The sequence below is a fragment of the Pholcus phalangioides genome, unplaced genomic scaffold (genome assembly GCF_987345545.1).
Source record: "Pholcus phalangioides strain wild (caught in Gottingen) unplaced genomic scaffold, Ppha-v1.0 ptg000009l_1, whole genome shotgun sequence".
In the NCBI taxonomy this organism is placed as follows: Eukaryota; Metazoa; Arthropoda; class Arachnida; order Araneae; family Pholcidae; genus Pholcus; species Pholcus phalangioides.
The window spans coordinates 50,062,577-50,081,633 of NW_028301602.1; the positions used below are offsets into that span (position 1 = coordinate 50,062,577).

Genomic DNA, 19,057 nt, shown 5'->3' on the forward strand with positions numbered 1-19,057 from the left:
GAGAGAGAGAGAGAGAGAGAGAGTTGAATCCACACGTTTTTGGAGTTCACGTTGTAGAGAGAAGCAATATTGTTTCAACTTACGTTTCTCTATTCTTAAGGATTTGGTAAACAAAAACGTGACAATATGTGGGAAAAGATCTCATTTGCCAACAAGATTTTACCCATGTTCAAGAAGCTGTATTAATACTGCTGCCCTTCACATGGGCAAAATTTTGATGACAACTGGAATCAAAAGGCGGAGTGCAACATAACCCCCCCCCCCCACCCACCCCGAGAGAATTCTGATTTATAGATCTGTGGTGTTTGGTCAGAACATGATATATCCAAGACATTCCTTTTTGATCTAAAGGTAAGTCTTGCTAATTATATCTAATTTGAAGTGATATAAATGCACAAATACGTGGGTATAGCTAAACAACATGCTGATGTATGATATTTTCATTTGTATTTGTGTGTATGCTTTATTTTTGATTTTTAAATGACAATCAAAATGCTTATATCTCAAAAATGTGATTTTGGAGTTATGTTCTGACCAAACACCACAGAATTAGTCTTCAGATTCTGGAACCAGAAAGTAGAGAGACTGTTCAAATATGGAAAATGAAATTTCCATCGAGAATTCAGCCATGCCCAATGTCAAATCTTTAGTGAATTACGTATATTTTGTATATAATGTTACGGCCAAAGCCGAAATCGGCAAGTTCGCGAATTGGGCAAATTCGTTGTAGATTGACTCGGCCGATGTCGGAAACTCGAGATTTTACCAGCCAGTTCGTTAAGAGACTGGAGGTCCCTGACCAAAGTCTGAAAAGGGAAGACGTGATTCGAGGTCATCGCCAAGTTGGCGAATTTTTTCGTCATAATTATGGCCATATTAGATATGGCAACCCATCATAGTACGGTCACGATGCGGTAATAATTTTTCTTTTCAAAATTTGATAAAAATACCGTATATACTCGTGTATAAGACGACTCGTATACAAGCCGACCCCCCCTCCCTTCAGGACTACCAAAACCGCAATAAATTGAAAACCCGCGTATAAGCCGACAACAAAAAATCCGCGCATTTCAGAAAAAAAAATTCTTATATTTTCATGCAAAATGAATAGCTTACGGAAATTTACAATTGAAAATGATTCAAACTTTTTAATCCGTTTCTTCTAAATCTTCAAGCTCATGGTAATCCATCAGATCATCAGAGGGTGTGGCACTACAATCGCTGCAGCAACCCGTGCAACATTGAGACAGTATTCTGATATACTTCCTGTCCAAGAAGCTGGATCCAGAGTCTTTGCTCCAATGGTTTCTTCTTTCGCAGCTTTTCATCTTCAGTGAATGGCGGGAATTCATCGACAATCGAGCTCGCGCTCTTGCAGCTGTCTACACAAGCAAATCACCAGTTTCAGCCAAATCGAAGACGCAAGGTCATCCGACGAATGCATTCGGATCACGAAAATCAGTGTTGATAAATCATGGTGTTTCTAGCACATATCTGGTCCGCAAAAGAAACCATTCTCTCTTCAGATGTTCGAAATTCCTCGACCAGAGTGTTTCAGCTCGAAAAGCACCGACTTTACTTCGACTGCTTAGGATCATTACATATAGTTCGGAGTTGCAGGACACTGCAAAAAATGCAACGGTTCACACAACACACTTTTGCATGAAGAGGATGTCGATACTACGACTTCAGTCTTTTCGTCACAGTTGCCACGCACAAGAACAAGAAAGACATCGACTTCCAGTTGTGTCATCTTGCCAACGGCTATCGTCAAAGGGTTGGATAAAATGACTCAAGCTCACACATTCAGGGCACTTCTCGATTCCGGAAGCCAATCAAGTTTCAATCAAGACATGCATTCAAACACTTAGTCTCCGACGTCAAAATTGCAACTTGAATCTCTCTGGATTATCATTAACTAAACTTGGCAAGGTAAGAGGACTGGTTCATTTCAACATACCTTCATGTAACAACGAATCGACTGAACTGATTAATGCTTTTGTGTTGCCCAAAATAACACGCAATTTGACGTAAACAACCATTTCTTTATAGGGGTTGACACAGTTCAAAAACTTGAAACTAGCAGATAAACATTGCTTCCGTACTGGTTCTGTGGATGGGTGCAGATGTTTTTGGAGAACTGTTGTTGCCTGGACGAGTAACATGTCGTGATGGTTCACTTCATGCTCTCGAGACAGTGTTCGGCTGGGTCATCTCAGGGAAAATACATACTACAGACATACCGAGACCTGTTTCAACAACACTTCTCGTACAATGTACAAGCTTCGATCTCAATAAGTTCTGGGAATGGAGGAAGTTCCACAAATTTTACTGTTGCCAGCCAAAGAGCAAGCATGTGAAGAACCCTTCGACACAACTCACACACGTAACTCATCAGGATGATTCATCGTCAGGCTTCCTTTCCAAAACATAGATGGAAAATTGTCATCATCCAGAGACGTAGCTGAGACTGGACTTGAAAGGCATTGGAGGCACCAGCCAGAAGCTCTGAGAATGTACCTTGAGTTTGTACACAAACTCCAGTATCATTCTGTTACACACTCCCCAAACAAATGACCAATTGAAAATAATTGTGCTTGTCATGTCAGAAAAGGAGGCAATTGCCCTGGGACCATTCTTAACAGAGACAGACTACAGGATTTTGCCGCCCCGTTGCCCTTATATGTGTATCTCGTTTCTTAATTTTTTTCCGAAAAATCATGATTACCCCCCTTCTGGTTCTCAATTTTCGAAATTTGAGAATTTTTTATTACCATGTCTTTACTGTCTGTTGCTCCAAATATGGTTTTGAGTAGAGCATACTGTTTCATACGCACATTCATAACATAAATGAGATGCCGTAAAAATTTTAAACTGTAATGGTTAAACTGGAATCGTGACAATTTGTAAGTGTGATCGATTTCATTTATGTTTGTTGTGTTACTCAGTTAATTGTGTTGCAGAATTTCAATCAAAAGCTGTGATGCAACATGTAAATCTTCCAGAACTTCTGAATTGTGTGTGGAACTGGAAAACATGGCGAGTAACACATTTGAGCAAAATTTCAGAATTTTCGCGTGGCAGTAGTTTTTTTTAATCTTATGGATGAACTCAAAAACATCTGCAACCTTATAAAATCGTAAAAATTAACACCCACTTAAAAATTTGAAAAGTGTGCACGCAAAACAACAAAAGATGGAAAAGAAACTGGTTTACTTTCTTGATTGCATAGGGTTATATCATTGTGCAGTTAAAAAAAAACGCAAAGTTATACATTTGATGTACGTTTGGTGAATTTTTGTCGCTGATGAGTGGGGATGCCAAATTTAAAATCCTTTCCTTCACTTGTTGAGTAACAAATAACTTCGCTATAACGATTATTTCCCGAATAATGCCGTGGATGTTAAAAGCCTTTTTGGTAAAAGCTCGGAGAGATAGAATGTCCGAGGTATTCTGATTCACCTTACTTCCAGAAGAGGAGGCCACCTGGTGACACGGTTCTTTGCCAATGAGATTTTCAGAACTTTTGTCTGATCTTGAGGATGATTTAAAGTTACTCCACTTTCTTCTGTTTGTCCGAAGTTCTACCGCCTTTGTTGGGATTCTTAGATTTAGAAAAAGTTCAGGGGCAGTTCATTAGTGTCTTTGTTTTCCGACTCTAATTGGCATTTTTCCCTGTTTGATTTGAGAAACTGTTCAGACCCTTAAGCCTTGAAGAGGTTGGGTCTTTTTCAGTGGTGCTCTTCCGTTGATCCAACCATTCAGAGTTAACTTTCTGTGAGGATTGGCCTTGCTTAGGACCACGAGTTATTTCATCAACTGGTCCTGAATCCTCATCGACCGGATTTTCATCATTACTCTCCAATGGAGATATCCTGAAAAATCTCGATGGAATGACATTTGAAGGAATGGAAATCCTTGTAGGTTTAACTGATCATGATCTTCCAAGTTTTGGGAAAAAATGCCATTAAGATTTCAGAGTTCCTTCTTCTCTTCTAGCGAGAGTTCAGGAAGAATGCCCATCATAAATTCATTTATTTCAACATCGCGCTTGGGCGTCGAATGATAATTCTTTGTGAGACCGATCATACCGGGTATGATGTCAGAAATTTGAATGATAGGGGAGTCCCCAATAGTGGCTAGATCTTGAACCATAGGTACGTCAATCCCATCGCCAACGTTTGTACCAGGATTTTATTTTTGCATGTCAGCTTGTTTCATCTCCGAGAAAATGTTTACATATGTCCAGTCAATGTCAGACTGGACATATGGCTAGTGGCTACAGAACCAGTGCTGCGTTCTGAAAGACCAGGTTGATTGGAGTTGGAGGAGTCCGAAGGTGAGAAGATAGTAATTTTATTGAAATCACTCAAACCATCGGTGTTATTCGAAAAGTCCAAATTGTCAAGATAATCTTTGCGGTACTGATCCATAGAGTCCTGGATGATACGCTGATTTGCATGCGATCTAAGGTAGTATGTAGACCTGCGTCCCCACTGAGCAATGGGAACTTCATCACTGTCATCTTCAAAGTGAGAAGAAGAATTTTGAGGCAGTTTTTTGGGGTATCATTATGATACACACAGTGATAGAAAGGTCGCAACTATTTGGTTGTATCTGTATTTATGTAGCTAGGTCGTGCTGTCGACAAAATATCCAATGCAATGACATGCACGCACAGCATTAATTAGGTATATGACACAACACACATACACAATCACTTCACTTAATTAGAAGACCATATTTTACTATCCTGAGTACAATTTAGAAGCGTAAGTCCCGCAAATATATTTGATCAGCCAAAAGATAAAACATTTATACGAGAATGGCACTGGATAAGAAGATAGGTATATATATACACATCATATAGCAGAATGCATTATGTTTTATCCGTGAAATAATACTTGGTCCACCCAGTATCGTCTTAACGCATGGGCTCAACCGGGCACGGCCTGGAGGGCCTCAAGAGAAAAGAGGCCTCGCAAAAATGGGAACTTTTTGGAATTCTTCAGGTAAGGCCTCAGAAAAACCAATTTTCCCGGGGGCCCGACGATACTCTTAAGACGGCCCTGAGTTCACCAATAAAATAAACTCTTAAAGAAGTACTGTTCAATCTCACAGGGCTCAAAATGGTATGTGAAAATATGCAAGATGCTTTTACATAACCAAATTGATCCCAGAATGCTGTGACGTCAAAAAAGAACTGTCCCGGAAAATATATGTTGCCCGCACAATAATATCACCTAAAAATGTTGAAATTTTCTTTATCGATATAAGTTAGGAAGTGGAGAAACCACGATGCACAAAGAAATCGTGACCAATACCTTTAAAAATGAGCAAGATGGCAATCAATGGTCCGAAATAGACAGTTTTACTATCAAAATGTTGCTATTTTTATATACACTGGTGAAATAAATTAAGAGAATTTACATATTTTATCGAATTTCATGAAAAGAACTGAACTGAATGTAAAACCACTGCTTCTAGACAAAAATGAAAATCTTGCACGTCAAATACGTAAGCGTACACGTGTGTGTAGGCGGAGCCAGTAGAGGAACAGGCTTTATAAGCGCGCGTAAGTTAAGACGCATTTCGTTTGCTAGCACACCTCGGCGAATTTCTTGGTGTTATTTTGCAGCAATCGGTTAATTTCAAATTGTAACAGTAAAAATGAGTAACCACCAACGTTTAGATGATGGAATGAGGTGGCGAATTGTGGGGAGGCTAGAAGCAGGCCAATCTCAAGTCCAGATTTGTAGAGAGTTCAATTTAACGCCCAGCGTCGTGTGTAACTTATGGAAACAGTTCCAGGATACCGGATCCATCGAGACAAAGCCTGGGCAAGGTTATCCAAGAGCCACGACGGCCAGAGAAGATCGCCATTTGTCGATTATAGCGAGGCGTAGCAGGAGTGCTACAGCTTCTCAGCTCTCTCGTCACTTGTATGCAGCCACAGGAACCCGTGTATCAAGGGTGACTGTTTCCAAAATACTTCATGAGAGAGGGTTGTTTGCAAGAAGACCTGCTGTTTGCGTCCCGCTCACTTCTACGGACAGGAGAATCCGTTTATCATGGTGCAGAGAGCATAGAGATTGGAGTATGGATCAATGGGCGACCGTTCTCTTCACTGATGAGTCCCGGTTCAGCCTAAGCACCGATTCTCGCCGTACGTTCATATGGAGAGAACCAGGGACCCGCTACCTACCCTCCAATGTCCACGAAATCGACCATTATGGCGGAGGCGATTTAATGGTCTGGGCAGGCATCATGTTGGATGGACGCACACCTCTCCATGTCTTTGAAAGAGGCACTGTGACTGGTGTGAGGTATAGGGATGAGGTCTTGGAGCCCTATGTTCGCCTTTTAAGAGGTGCAGTTGGTCCTGAGTTCATTTTAATGGACGATAACGTGAGGCCACATAGAGCTCTTCTGCTCGGCGATTTTCTAGAGAGTGAGGATATTCGCCGGATGGATTGGCCAGCCAGATCTCCAGACCTTAACCCTATGGAGCATGTCTGGGACGCTCTGGGGAGGGCAATTGCAACTCGTAACCCCCCCCCCCTCCGGGAACCATCCAGGGGACGAAAACTGCGTTGCTGAACGAATGGGACCAATTGCCACAGGAAATGATAAACTGCCTTATTTCAAGTATGAAATCACGCTGCGAGACCTGTATATCTGTAAGAGGGGACCATACCCCCTATTAACCCATTTTTCTGTTTATTTTGCAACCGCTGTTTCATACCTTCCGACTCCAACGAGTGTTACGCACGATCATGCGTGTATATTACAATTATTGAATGGTTATTTGTTTTGTATTGTATCAATGTATGTACATATCGAATTTCATTAAAATCGGTACAGTAGTTCTAGAGATAATCGACCAAGTCTGCAAATTCTCTCAATGTCTTACACCAGGGTACATATTTTCACACAGTACTAGTGCCCCTAATAGATGGCTGTTAAAAATTAAAATAAAATATGTTAACAGTGTTACATTGACGCAATGTAATCATGATTGGTGTGGAGCTAATTTCTTCGAAAATGCCACGTCATCAGCTATTCAAGAAAATTGTCATCGACCGAATTTGGCTAAACCGTTGATGCTGTTTCGATCAGTCGTGTTTCCGTAATCAAAGACCTTGGTGTTTTCTTTGACTCCAAGCTTGCATTTACCGATCATATATACAGGGTGATCAGTGAATAAGCCCTTATTTCAAAATTAAATATCTCTACAACAAAGATCAATAGAATTATACGGTAAACGGTGCGTTTATTTGCAAAACTGTAAGAATATTGTACAGAAATTTTGGAAATTTAGTTTTTTTTTAATTTTTTAAAATTTAAAAAAACAAAACAAAACTGGAGATTTTGGGGTTCCGAAAATCCTCATTTGTGTGAAGAGAAACCACTGCATTCGCATAAAGTTACTGCATGGGCTGCGGTATGCGCCAGAGGCATTATCGGTCCCTTCTTCGTGCGAGAAACGATTACTACTGAACGTTACGTTACAATTTTGGAACAATTTGTCAGCACACATGGCGCATACCGCAGCCCATGCAGTAACTTTAGGCGAATGCAGTGGTTTCTCTTCACACAAATGAGGATTTTCGGAACCCCAAAATCTCCAGTTTTTTTTTTTTTTTTTAATTTTAAAAAATTGAAAAAAAAACTAAATTTTCGAAATTTCTGTACAACATTCTTACAGTTTTGCTAATAAACGTACCGTTTACCGCATAATTGTATTGATCTTTGTTGTAGAGATATTTAATTTTGAAATAAGGGCTTATTCGCTGATCACCCTGTATGATCTCACAAACTCAGGCCCTACACACGCTCAGTTATACCTGCGCAGTTATGCCTGTGCAGGCCAACTGTGCAGGCATAACTGAGCATGTGTAGGGGCTGTCAGTTGACCTGCACAGGCGACCTGAAGGGAATGTCTTTTCTATTCGGTATAACTGTACAGTTATGCCTGCGCAGGTATAACTGAGCGTGTGTATGGGCCATCAGGTATAACTGCGCAGTTATTTTTTCCCGCTTTCTTATTCGCCCTTCTTTCTTCCCTCTTCTTTTTTCACTGATAATGTAATAGAGCAATAATAACTGAATAACTTGTTTTGGAAAGGGATTCCATTTAATTAGAAGAAATTTTTCTAATGGCGTAATTTTCACGATATTTTCTTACAATTTCATATCGAATAAAAAAATTGAAATAAAATTTTAGAAATATTTCGACCATTGTTAAAATTCCAAATTTTGTTGAAATCACTCTTTTCAATAAATTTGCCCGAAATTACGCACCGAAACACACAAACGCTGTATTCAAATAATGTGCTATAACTATTAATTGTTTATTGATTAGTTAGAGAAGAGGTTTTTAACCAGGGTTCTTGGAGATTTTATGGGCCCCGTGACATCAGATTTTTATAGTATTCTTTCACATGTACTTCCGTATATAGTATTCTTCCTCTTTAGAAATCAAGTAGGTGTTTATACGAGTCGGTTAATGTTTGCAATTGTTTGCAATTTCAAACGCAGGATTCCCACTCCTTTCTTGACCGAAAACCAGCAAGCATCAACAGGACAAAAATCACTGCAATTTATTATTTTCTTTTACATGTAATTCTTAATGAATCTCATTGAATTTGTTTTTTGAATACATCTCGTCAGATTGCAACGAATTTCAGCTCAAACATTGAAAGAAAAAAATTCAGATGAAATTACGCTAGTTGAACGTAAGAAAACAGAGAGAGTAAAGTAAAAATCGAGAGAGATATACGATTGATAATATAATTATATCATTGAGTAATGCTATTAATATACATACTATGCTAAATAATAAGTCAATTTCTAATTGAGTTGAATTAATCGTAAGAGGTCGGGGTTGAAAATGCAGTTTTCTTTCAAGGAAAAACACTACGTAAGTTACCATAAAAATTTTCAAGTCAAAAAAATTATTTTTTTTAAATCGGCGCTATCGCGAGAAGAAAATGCTATCATACGATGCTGAAGGAGCATGTATCCCCTATCTGTATATTCAGAGGAGAAACGATGCTTGTTTTCGAAGATACAGTCGACTCTCGTTATGAGAACTTCACGTTATAGCAATCATTCACGTTATAGCGACAAAGACTGGTAGGGTAAGTCCCAAATGTTTTATATTTTACTTATATAACGACCGTCCCAATCGGGCCCGACCACACCCCCAAGTCTCCCCCTCGCTACGACCTTGCTCCAAATATAACGTCCATTCTTGACGGGACGAAGGGGTCGTTATATCGGGTGTCGATTGTAATACCAAAATTTTTCTTTTATTGCCTATATTGTCATAATCACTGTAGATATGGATAGCATTCTTGATAAGCATGAATAGGCAGTGCCTTTTACTTAAGTCATGAAAATCGGTCATTATGAGAGGTTTTAGTAACATAAAAATTTTGAAGGAGTCAAAAATACATTATTGCACTTATGGTGTAGATTCAACAAACATCTTCCGTTACAGCAGTCTTCCTCAAAGTGTGCGTCGCGGCTCTTGGGCGTCACCCCCCTGCCTCTCCCCACCCACATCCTGCCGCAAGGCACAGAGGCTATTCTCTTTGTCAAGCCGCAACTATAGGGAATTTTTTAACGTGGAAAAAAAGAATGATTGGAATCGTCTCGGGCTCTGAAACCAGAATCCTGATCCCAATCCCATCTTTGTGGGGGTTGGGGGAAAATGGCTCGAATAATGACAATATTCATTAGTAAAACCAGCCCCCGGGGATACAGGACCCCAGATGGTGTGGAGATCTGCGACAGTAGGCTTTACTGATCAATTTACAGTTACAATACATCTGGAATGTACAGCGCACATTCAAAGGGAGGAAAAAACACTTTAGTTCTGATGAAACAAGTACGAATTTCTGTGTGCAATATTAGTTTTTTTTTTTGCCCAAGGCCCATATTTACAAAGGCTTCCTTGGTAAAATGGTCTGAGTTTTCGAAAACTGATGTTTTCCTCTCGTCCCCCCATCACCCCCTGTGTCCATTCATAGCCTGTATAGTCCTACTTTGGGAAATACCGATTTTGACACTCCACCAGAGTTTAGTTCAGTTTTTAGTTTTCACGACTCGAGGTTTACAATGACGAGTGAAATGTATAGGAATGAGAAATGTTTGTGGCAGTTGAAAACTAAAGATTACCATAACAAAATTAAGAAAGATGATAGTTATGAGAGATTGGTGTGGAAAATGAGAGAAATAGATCCTCTAGCGAACAGAGACAGTGTTGTTAAAAAAATAAATAGTTTGCGAAGCAATTTCCGAAAGGATTTGAAAAAAAAGAAGCTTTGAGTAGGTATCTTGATCTCCATTCTGAGAAAATTATGCCAATCTTTTGGTGCAAATCTCAATTCCTGTAATAACTTAACGTGCGAATACTGTTGCCTTTTTTTTAAACAATCTTTGCACCACGTTACCCGTTTTTTTTGTTTTTTTTTGAGTTAATAACTTTCAGTGCTATAACCAATCCAACTACACCCAAAGCATCATCTGTGGAAATCATACTTGAAAATACCGAACTTTATAGACTATGAAAAAATCCGAACTGATCAAAAGACCGCGAAGACAGAGATCGAAGAATGAAAATATCCCTACAGATTGCCTAGAACCGGTTCCAGAAGCTTCGCCTGCACAGGTATAACTGAATGGTGTGGATGCATCGAACCGTTCAGTTATGCCTGTACAGGTATAACTGTGCAGGCATAACTGAACGTGTGTAGGGCCCTAAATAAATGCTTAAAACTGCTAGGATTTGTTGTGAGGAGCAGCAACAATTTCAAATCAATCGCAACAATCGCGCCACTTTTCAGGACTTATGTGCTCCCGAAACTAGAGTACTGCACTGATTCTAGAAAGAGTCCAGAACAGATTTCTACGTTACAGGCAATTTCACGTCTACATCAATGACGTAAGTACAACTGAACTGCGACGTTTTTTCCATTTCCAATCATTGGAATGCCGAAGAAGAAGATGTTACCTTCGCTTTTTGTATAAAATTGTCAATAATATAATTGGTGACTGCTACCTTCTTCAGCCTGTTGATTTTTCTGTGCCAAATGGAAATAGACTTGTTCGGCGAACTTTTCGCCTCCCTAAACCCCGAACAAATATTTTACGACGGTCAGTCCCCTATTTTTGAGATGTGCAATATATATAATCAGTGCGATGTGAAACCCGATACGTTCAATTTAACTATAAGAGAATTTCTTAAAAGTTATATGTGAGTATATTTGAATATTCATGTTATTATACTTTTCCGTATGTATTTCTATTGCTGAAAGTGCCATCCTGAGGAACATATTGCTCAATCCTCTTAGAAAAAATTACTGTTGCGAAGTTTGCAATGTGGCAGACAATTCTTGCCCAAAAATAATAGAGGTTGCTACGGAAACTTTTCCGCTGAACCCGATTGAAGAAAATTGCACATTACCAATCTTTTCCCACTGAATGGCATGGAGCTACGACGTTCACAAAGCACTGACAGATGAACCGCATGGAAATAATCCGCGATAATTCTCACCCACACACAACATCAACGAAAACACTTTCAAATAGCAAAACAATTAAAATTAAAGCGGATGAACGATTTCAAAAACATAACAAAGGCTGCTCTCGTGCCCATCGACACCCGACTGTTCCATCGAATCCACGAATTGGCCGGCCAAACCCCGAAAAAAACACTAGTCATGTTATCTGACAATCGAACTTTGGACAAAACTATCGGCCAATTCGCGAACTGGCCGCACTTCAGACGTTTCATGTACAATTTTTTTTTTTTTATTTATATAAATGGCAGCAGTTTTTTTTATCGGACTGTTATGTACAGTCCAGTCAATAATTATGTTGTGTTCGAAAAGATTTAAATAAAGAGACTAAGTTGTGGTTTTATGTTTGTGAAATCATGTCTAAGAACCCACGAATGCAGGTAGCATTTCATTATCCCCGGCCTCCTAACCGGATCATATAGGTAATGTAGGTCTCATCAGGTAGTGCTTCCACCTGCTATGTGTGCTAGCGGCATAACGTATAATAAAAATTACACAGAAGTAAACTTCACGTTAGGTTCGTTAAACATACACGCACATTCCAGCTTGTTGTAGACTGTACCAATTCGTTAGAAGTTTCGCAATGGAACGTGGACAAAGTTCATGTATGGTTTAGTAACAGTAGAACCAGATCATGGCTAGCAATTCGAACTGAATAATTTTGGTACTCCTGGCGCGATAGATGACACTATTAATGAAGAATCCCAAAGTTATTAAGTTTCCGATTGGAATTTCGGGTGTTGTCAATACTGGTGTTCTTTTTTACTAGTTTTTGATAACTACTGCTACTTAACCGTACATGCACCTAGGGCCGTCTTAAGAGCATCATGGGGCCCCCGGGCCAAGTGATTTTTCTAAAGCCCTACCTGGAAAATTCTCAAAAAATTCAACTACTTCTCGTTTTTCTGAGGCCCCCGGGCCGTGTCCGGGTGGGACCATGCGTTAGGACGGCACTGCATGCACCTCGTACACATTGCTCTACTGAATTTTCTAACGCATTGTACATGCCGGAATGTGCGTGTACGTGTTGTGAATCTAACGTGAGGTTTGTTTTTGTTTAATGCTTGTTATGTGTAGTGCATTGGCCATCAATTTTTCTCATTATGAGTGAATTATAACGATTGAGTAATTGTACTTGCTCTCTGTGGCCACAGTTCTTGACTGTCATCCCCAGTCCCATGGCTTTCCCCAAGAAGCCAACCTCTCAAAATCACGTTCAGTATTTCAATCAGCTCACAGTTTTGTTCAAGCAGAATCGATATTCTCTTCATGACGCCTTCATACCAGACTTTATGGATGATGAGGCAGTACCATGATGTGGCAATGGCTTTTATGAAACCCTCGAAGGGCAAATTTTGTTCCGTTTGACACGATAATTAAAGACGGCGTGGGAAAACTTTAGTACGTGCGTGGAACAAATGCGATAAACCACCGGTTCAGTTGTGATCACATGAAACTGAATATATAAACTTTCTTTTCTTTCTTTCAAACCGAGCACAACTGAGGTCTATCACCTTCTCTATGAGCGATTTGCGCCGGAAGAGTAACTGTGTGTATACCAGTCTCAGTGCGTATGTAGTGTTGTGTTTTTCAGTGCTGCCATCTATATTTCAGAAGTGAAGTGAGTGATGCGTTACGATTGAATTACATTTGTACGTCTGTTGCGAGACTTTTTAAAGGGGAGATCGGCTCGCCTTGAAGTTGGGAACCACAGAAAACCAACTTCAGCCGACCACCACTGCGACGACGGTGGGGTTCGACCACGGATCTTCACGATGGAGTCCGTCACTATGACCACAGCGGCTGAATATACAAACTACTACGACACCAGAAATGCACCTGGCCCATATTCCTCTGCGGAACGTCTAACGAATCGGTACATGTTGGAATGTGCGCGTACGTGTAGTGAAACCTGGCGTGAAGTTTGTTTCTGTGTAACGCTTGTTATGTGTAGTGTGCGATCATCTGCCACCAGTTTTTCTAACTGTGAGTGAAGTGTAATGATTGAATGATTTATCGTTGTAGGCCTGTTGCTCTCTGTGGCCAGTTTTTTTAATGGGGAGATCGGCTCGCAATTGCGCCTCGAAGTTTGGTGCTGAATATTCAAACTGCAAAATTTTTTACTCGTAATTTGAATCATCGTTCATTAATCGAATCAAAATTTTTTCAAAATTTTTTGAACAAGTTTTTGCAACCGAGAAAATTCACTTTTTTTTGGATGGTTGGGATAACCGCGAAGCTGCCAGCATCTATTGAAAAGTTTGAACACCCTGATAACGGTTCGGCTGGACCTGCGGTTGCTGTTTTCCATTGTCTATTAAGTACACTGCTCAAAACAATTAGGGGAGCAAGCAAAAAAGTGAAGAAAGCACTGTTTAGACATGATGCATGAGTTTTAATAGGGCGTGTGGTCTCCTCGAGCAGCTAAGACTGCTGCACACCTGTTTGCCATGGATGCGATGAGGTTATCGATCAGACTTTGGGGAATACTGTTCCACTCCTCAAGAAGTGCAATCTGCAAGTCTCGGACAGTAACAGGCGGCCTTGGTCGCGCAGCAATGCGTCGTCCGAGCATGTCCCAAACATGCTCGATTGGATTCAGGTTAGGAGAGCACGCTGGCCATTCCATACGCTGTATTGTTTCAGCTTCAAGCATGTTCTCCACCAGACGAGCTCTATGCGGTCGGGCATTATCATCATGGAAAACAAAGGAATCTCCAATGGCTCCAGCGTAAGGGATGAGATGAGGGCGCAGTATCTCCTCTGCATACCTTCGGGCCGTGTACGTCCGCCTATGCTGATTCCACCCCATACCATCCAACCAGCTCGTCTGTATTGTGACCTTTCACGAACGAATGCGGGGTTATTTCGAGTGCCCCTGTCCCTCCATACCAGAACACGCCGGGTGTCACACTCCAGACTGAATCGGGACTCGTCTGTAAACAGCACTTGGCTCCAATCATGTTGCTCCCAATCTCGATGTTCAGCAGCCCATCTTCTTCGGGCCGAACGGTGGCGTGGGGTCAACGGAATGCATACCATTGGCCTACGTGCATAGAGCCCTCCCTCATGAAGCCGATTACGTACTGTTTGGCTGGACACCCTTCGTCCTGTTGCCAAGAGCAACCGTCTTCGCAGCTGCGTAGCATTCTCTGTTCTGTTTCGACGGGCTGTTAACCGTATATACCGGTCATGAGTTGCTGTAGTGGCGCGTGGCCGACCTTGCCCTGGTCGACGTCTAACATTTCCTGTTTCTTGGAATCGATTCGACAGCCTTGCAACAACACTTCTGGCGACTCCAACAGCGTCCGCGACACTACGTTGTGTTTGTCCGGATTCCAGTCTGCCTATAACACGCCATGCCATGGATTCCGGTAAATCACGTTGTTGAGACATCCTCAAGTCACCTTGTCTCAAAAAAAAAAAAAAAACTGCGCAATCGAATTTCACAGTTACGGCAGTAAAACAGACGTTTCTGCAACATCCCGATTTCTGCCCTTATCTCCTTTTTCTGGTTTTTGACGTCATGAACTTTGATTTACATATGAAGTTTTCTTCTTCCGTTTCCTGCCAGGCTTTAAATTATGGATGATTCATTTTATGTTAGTTATCGGTATACATCTTTGCGTAATTTTGTTAAAACCATGTGCTCCCCTAATTGTTTTGAGCAGTGTAGTTTGACAAGGAGGGTGATGGGATTTCGGATGCACTGGACAAAGGAATTGCTCTCCTTCTCAGGTTGCCAAAAAAATGAGAGAAAAAGACAAATTCGAGGAACTGTATGGTGAAGTTCCATTCGACGGAAACAAATTCTTTGTTCGGCGCTATTGCACTGATGAGAATATAAAAAACCAATGGAGAAAAAATTAAATTTTTCTATAACCAATGATTTTTTTTTTTTTGCTTTCCTCCATGAGCACACATTAAAACTCGGTTATAATGACATTCATAAAGTAACGCGATTACGCCGTTAAAACCGAGATATATATTTTAAAATATTTGAATGAAATGCATTGGATCCCGATTATAACATTTTAGCAAAAAACCAATTAGTTACCTCATCCAAAAAAGTACAAATTTGCCAGGAGGCCCAACCATTTCTAATAAATTCATAAAAAATTATCACAAATAAAAATAATTAGACATCTGAAGGAATAAATTTTTATATTTGCAAATTCTCCATATCAAACTTTTGAAACATTTATTAAAAGCATAAGTACGAACCGGGGAGGGGGAAATATGTCCCTAAGAACTGCATTGTGTGTGTTTTGCTTTCATTACTCTGTCTTTCTGGTATTTATTTTTGTATCGTATATGAATGTGCCTGTCTATTTGTTTTTTTTTTTTTGTTTTTTTTTGCAATGAAAGAAAAACCGTCTAGACAAACGTTGCATGTGGTATGTATCAAAGTATGCACTAAGACAATTTTCATAACTATCGTTCTTTTCGTGCAGTTTTTGATTTATATATACACACACAAAGCCGCCACTAGGGAGAGCGGGTCTATTGTACAGGGTGCTGAACTAGAGGGGCACCGGATTACCCCCTTAACCATTCCTTCTAACCTCTCCCTACTCGGGAATGCCTAAAGGGAATGCATAAAGCTTGCTTGCTCCAGTTAAAAAAGTATCCAGCTGAGACCCTGTATGTACCTTAAACCTTGTAACATGCATACTGATGTACAGGGCCCCAACGACACGCGTGGTCAGCCGGGGCACATATTTCGCAAATGCACCACTATTCCGGGATTACGCGATTCTTTTCGTAATTTTTTCCACACAGCCGATAACGTTGCTTCAGCCTCTACGATAATTTGCGTAACTGTACGATATCTCCATTTTCGTATCTGATCGCGGAACAAGGTAGACATTTCCACTAATGAAAGGGTTACATTTGCGCATCCCTCTGGATCGGAGTTCGAGGCATCAGTCAGTGCCGTCTTAACGCATGGGCCCACCCGGGTACGGCCCGAGGGCCTCAAGAGAAGAGGGGCCTCACAAAAATGAGATCCTGTTGAAATTTTCTAGGATTTACTAGGTAGGGACTCTTAAAAACCACTTGGCCCGGGGGCCCATGATACTCTTACGACGGCCCTGGTCGCATCAGTTGTTGCGGCCCTGGTGCTGTATGCACAGGGTGTTAAGCGGGCCGGGAGGGGCAAATATTTTAGTAATTCGTGGTCAGGAACTTTAAATTATATCGTGAAAAAGGCAGAGCAATTAGAATAACCAGCACGTGGCAAAGTCAAACGGATTTAGTATAAAAGAAGCATTTAAATGATTTGTAAGAAGGACATTACGTTCCCTTCGTGTCATCGCACCATCTGGAGAAAATCATCATCTGATAACTGATCGGGAAAAATGATAAACGAAGAAGTTTTTTCGTTACCAGGTTTTTTGTGTTCATCAGAACGAATTCACTAATGATCCATTGATGATGCTCTTGGTATCATGCGTTATACAGCGTTATATCATGATTGAATAAATTAAAAAAAATTGAAATTAGTAAAAACAAATATCATATGGTCCAGTGGTTGTCAAATTTTTTGTTAGCCAAAATAAAAAACCCGGTTGCTAAACAGCAGTGTGTGTTCCACGCGAAATTCCACGGTTGCTGATAAGATCAACAGCAGCAACCGAACCGTAGCGTGCAGTTAGCCTAAGAAAATTCGATGTCTTTACACATAATCCGCTGATTATATATGTGCAGAGAAATGCGATATATTTTTATTTTATTTTCGGCGATGTTTTGACGAAGAAGTTTTCGTTGGCGATATTTTGACGTGCGATGTTTTTGGTCATGGCGATGCTTTGACGTATGATTCTTTTGTCATGGCGATGTTTTGACGCGATACCTCTGAAATAAGCGATTCAATTATTCAGTCGGGAGTTGAGAGAAGTTCATGAACCAAGAGGTTCAATCACCACGAACTTTGTGTACGCCCCGTTCAATACTTACCAGTTGGGGGAGCAAGACACGTGCGTCGCGAAGCAAATCTTTGAGCTGTTGCATTCCCGCTTCTTTGGCATCAATGATGACGCTTATGCCGGCTACTTGACTTGCCGGCTGTTCGGCTAGGTAGAAGGCAGTGAAAATCGTCGCTTGTGTCAGAGCGGCGTACGAAAGCCCTGCGTTCAAGTATGAACCTGCAACAAAAACAAACAAAACCGTCAGGCCTCTCTATCTGTGATGGAAATAGATCGACATTGAACCTGGTTTTCAGTATTGCCTGTAAAGCTTGGTGAATATGTCATGGTCGTACCCCCCCCCCCCCCACCCTCAACGAAACCACAATACACACATTGGAAGCAACACGTTTTGAGTTTCTTTTCTATTACTGGGGAAAGCATTTTTTAGTTTTTAATTAGGTTTTTGTTTTTTAATTAGTTTTTTATTTAAGTACTTATCAGAATGTAATGTTTTTTCGTAAAAATTGGTAGACTAGTAAAGCATCAACGATTATTTTAGATTAACAAACCTAAATTTTCTTAAAGGAATCTTGAAAACCGAATTTTTAAAATTATGCATTTTGCCATTTCTTTTTTCATATATCTTGAACAGCTCCAGATTTTTTATATAAGGGGCCGTTAAAGCATTACGTCAGCAGATTTTTAGCCATTTTTAACCCCCCCCCCCGTCAGCAACAGTAAGCAAAACTCTGAACCCCTTGTCAACAATATTTCGTCATAACTGCCCCTACCACCTAACGCATATTAGTGGCATCAGTAACGTACGCGGGGGGAATAGGGTAGAAAAGTGCAAAGCGGTTGTATAACATTTTAGAAAAAGCTCAAATGCCCTGACTAAGCTTCACGAAACCCAAAAACAAATGAAATTGCTGGAGTTACAATTCATTTGAGCTTTACCAACACGTTGGAACTCCATTTATGAAATGTTAAAGAGATTATTTAATAATAACTACCCGATATTATCCACTCTTGCACTTTTACAGTATGACGAAACAACACTTTCGTGTAGTGATTGGATTATTATTGAACATAGCATTAATACTCTAAAAATATGGCGGCTAGTATCGCGTGGAAGTAGATAAATACTTATCTGAACCACTTTTACCTAGGCCGTCTGCCCCATTACTGGGTGGGATCAAAGGAAGTTAATATACCCCCCCCCCTCCCCACTATTTGTACAAAATTGCAATGAGAAGGCTTTGCATAGCAACTCAGTTCCTTGTGAAAGCATTTCTTCTAAAGCGGGTCAAATAATGACTGAAATAGATCACAAACTAACAACCTAACTAAAACTATAATACTTTTTGTCCAATATAATTCTTAAACAATGACTTGCAAACGGTTTCCGGATGGTCTAATAGCGCAAAAACCGTTTGCTAGTCATTGAACGCCGGCCATGAAAGCCTCAGAATAATTCTTAAACAGTTTGAAAGCGTGTGCAAATGTAAAATAGTGTAAATCATTTTAGTAATTAGTGATGTAAATGTAAAATTCATATTA

The 19,057-nt window shown here is 40.3% G+C and overlaps 1 protein-coding gene across 2 annotated transcripts in view; it reads right to left on the reverse strand.

Annotated features, from left to right (window-relative positions):
• The window catches only part of LOC149083264 (alpha-tocopherol transfer protein-like), a 232,971-nt gene that overhangs the window by 112,814 nt on the left and 101,100 nt on the right, over nucleotides 1-19,057 (reverse strand). For both annotated transcript variants that reach the window (XM_089236476.1, XM_089236475.1), the window contains exon 4: nucleotides 17,547-17,734. In XM_089236476.1, coding sequence (XP_089092602.1) covers nucleotides 17,547-17,734 — 188 coding nt within the window. The remainder of the gene's footprint in view (nucleotides 1-17,546; nucleotides 17,735-19,057) is intronic.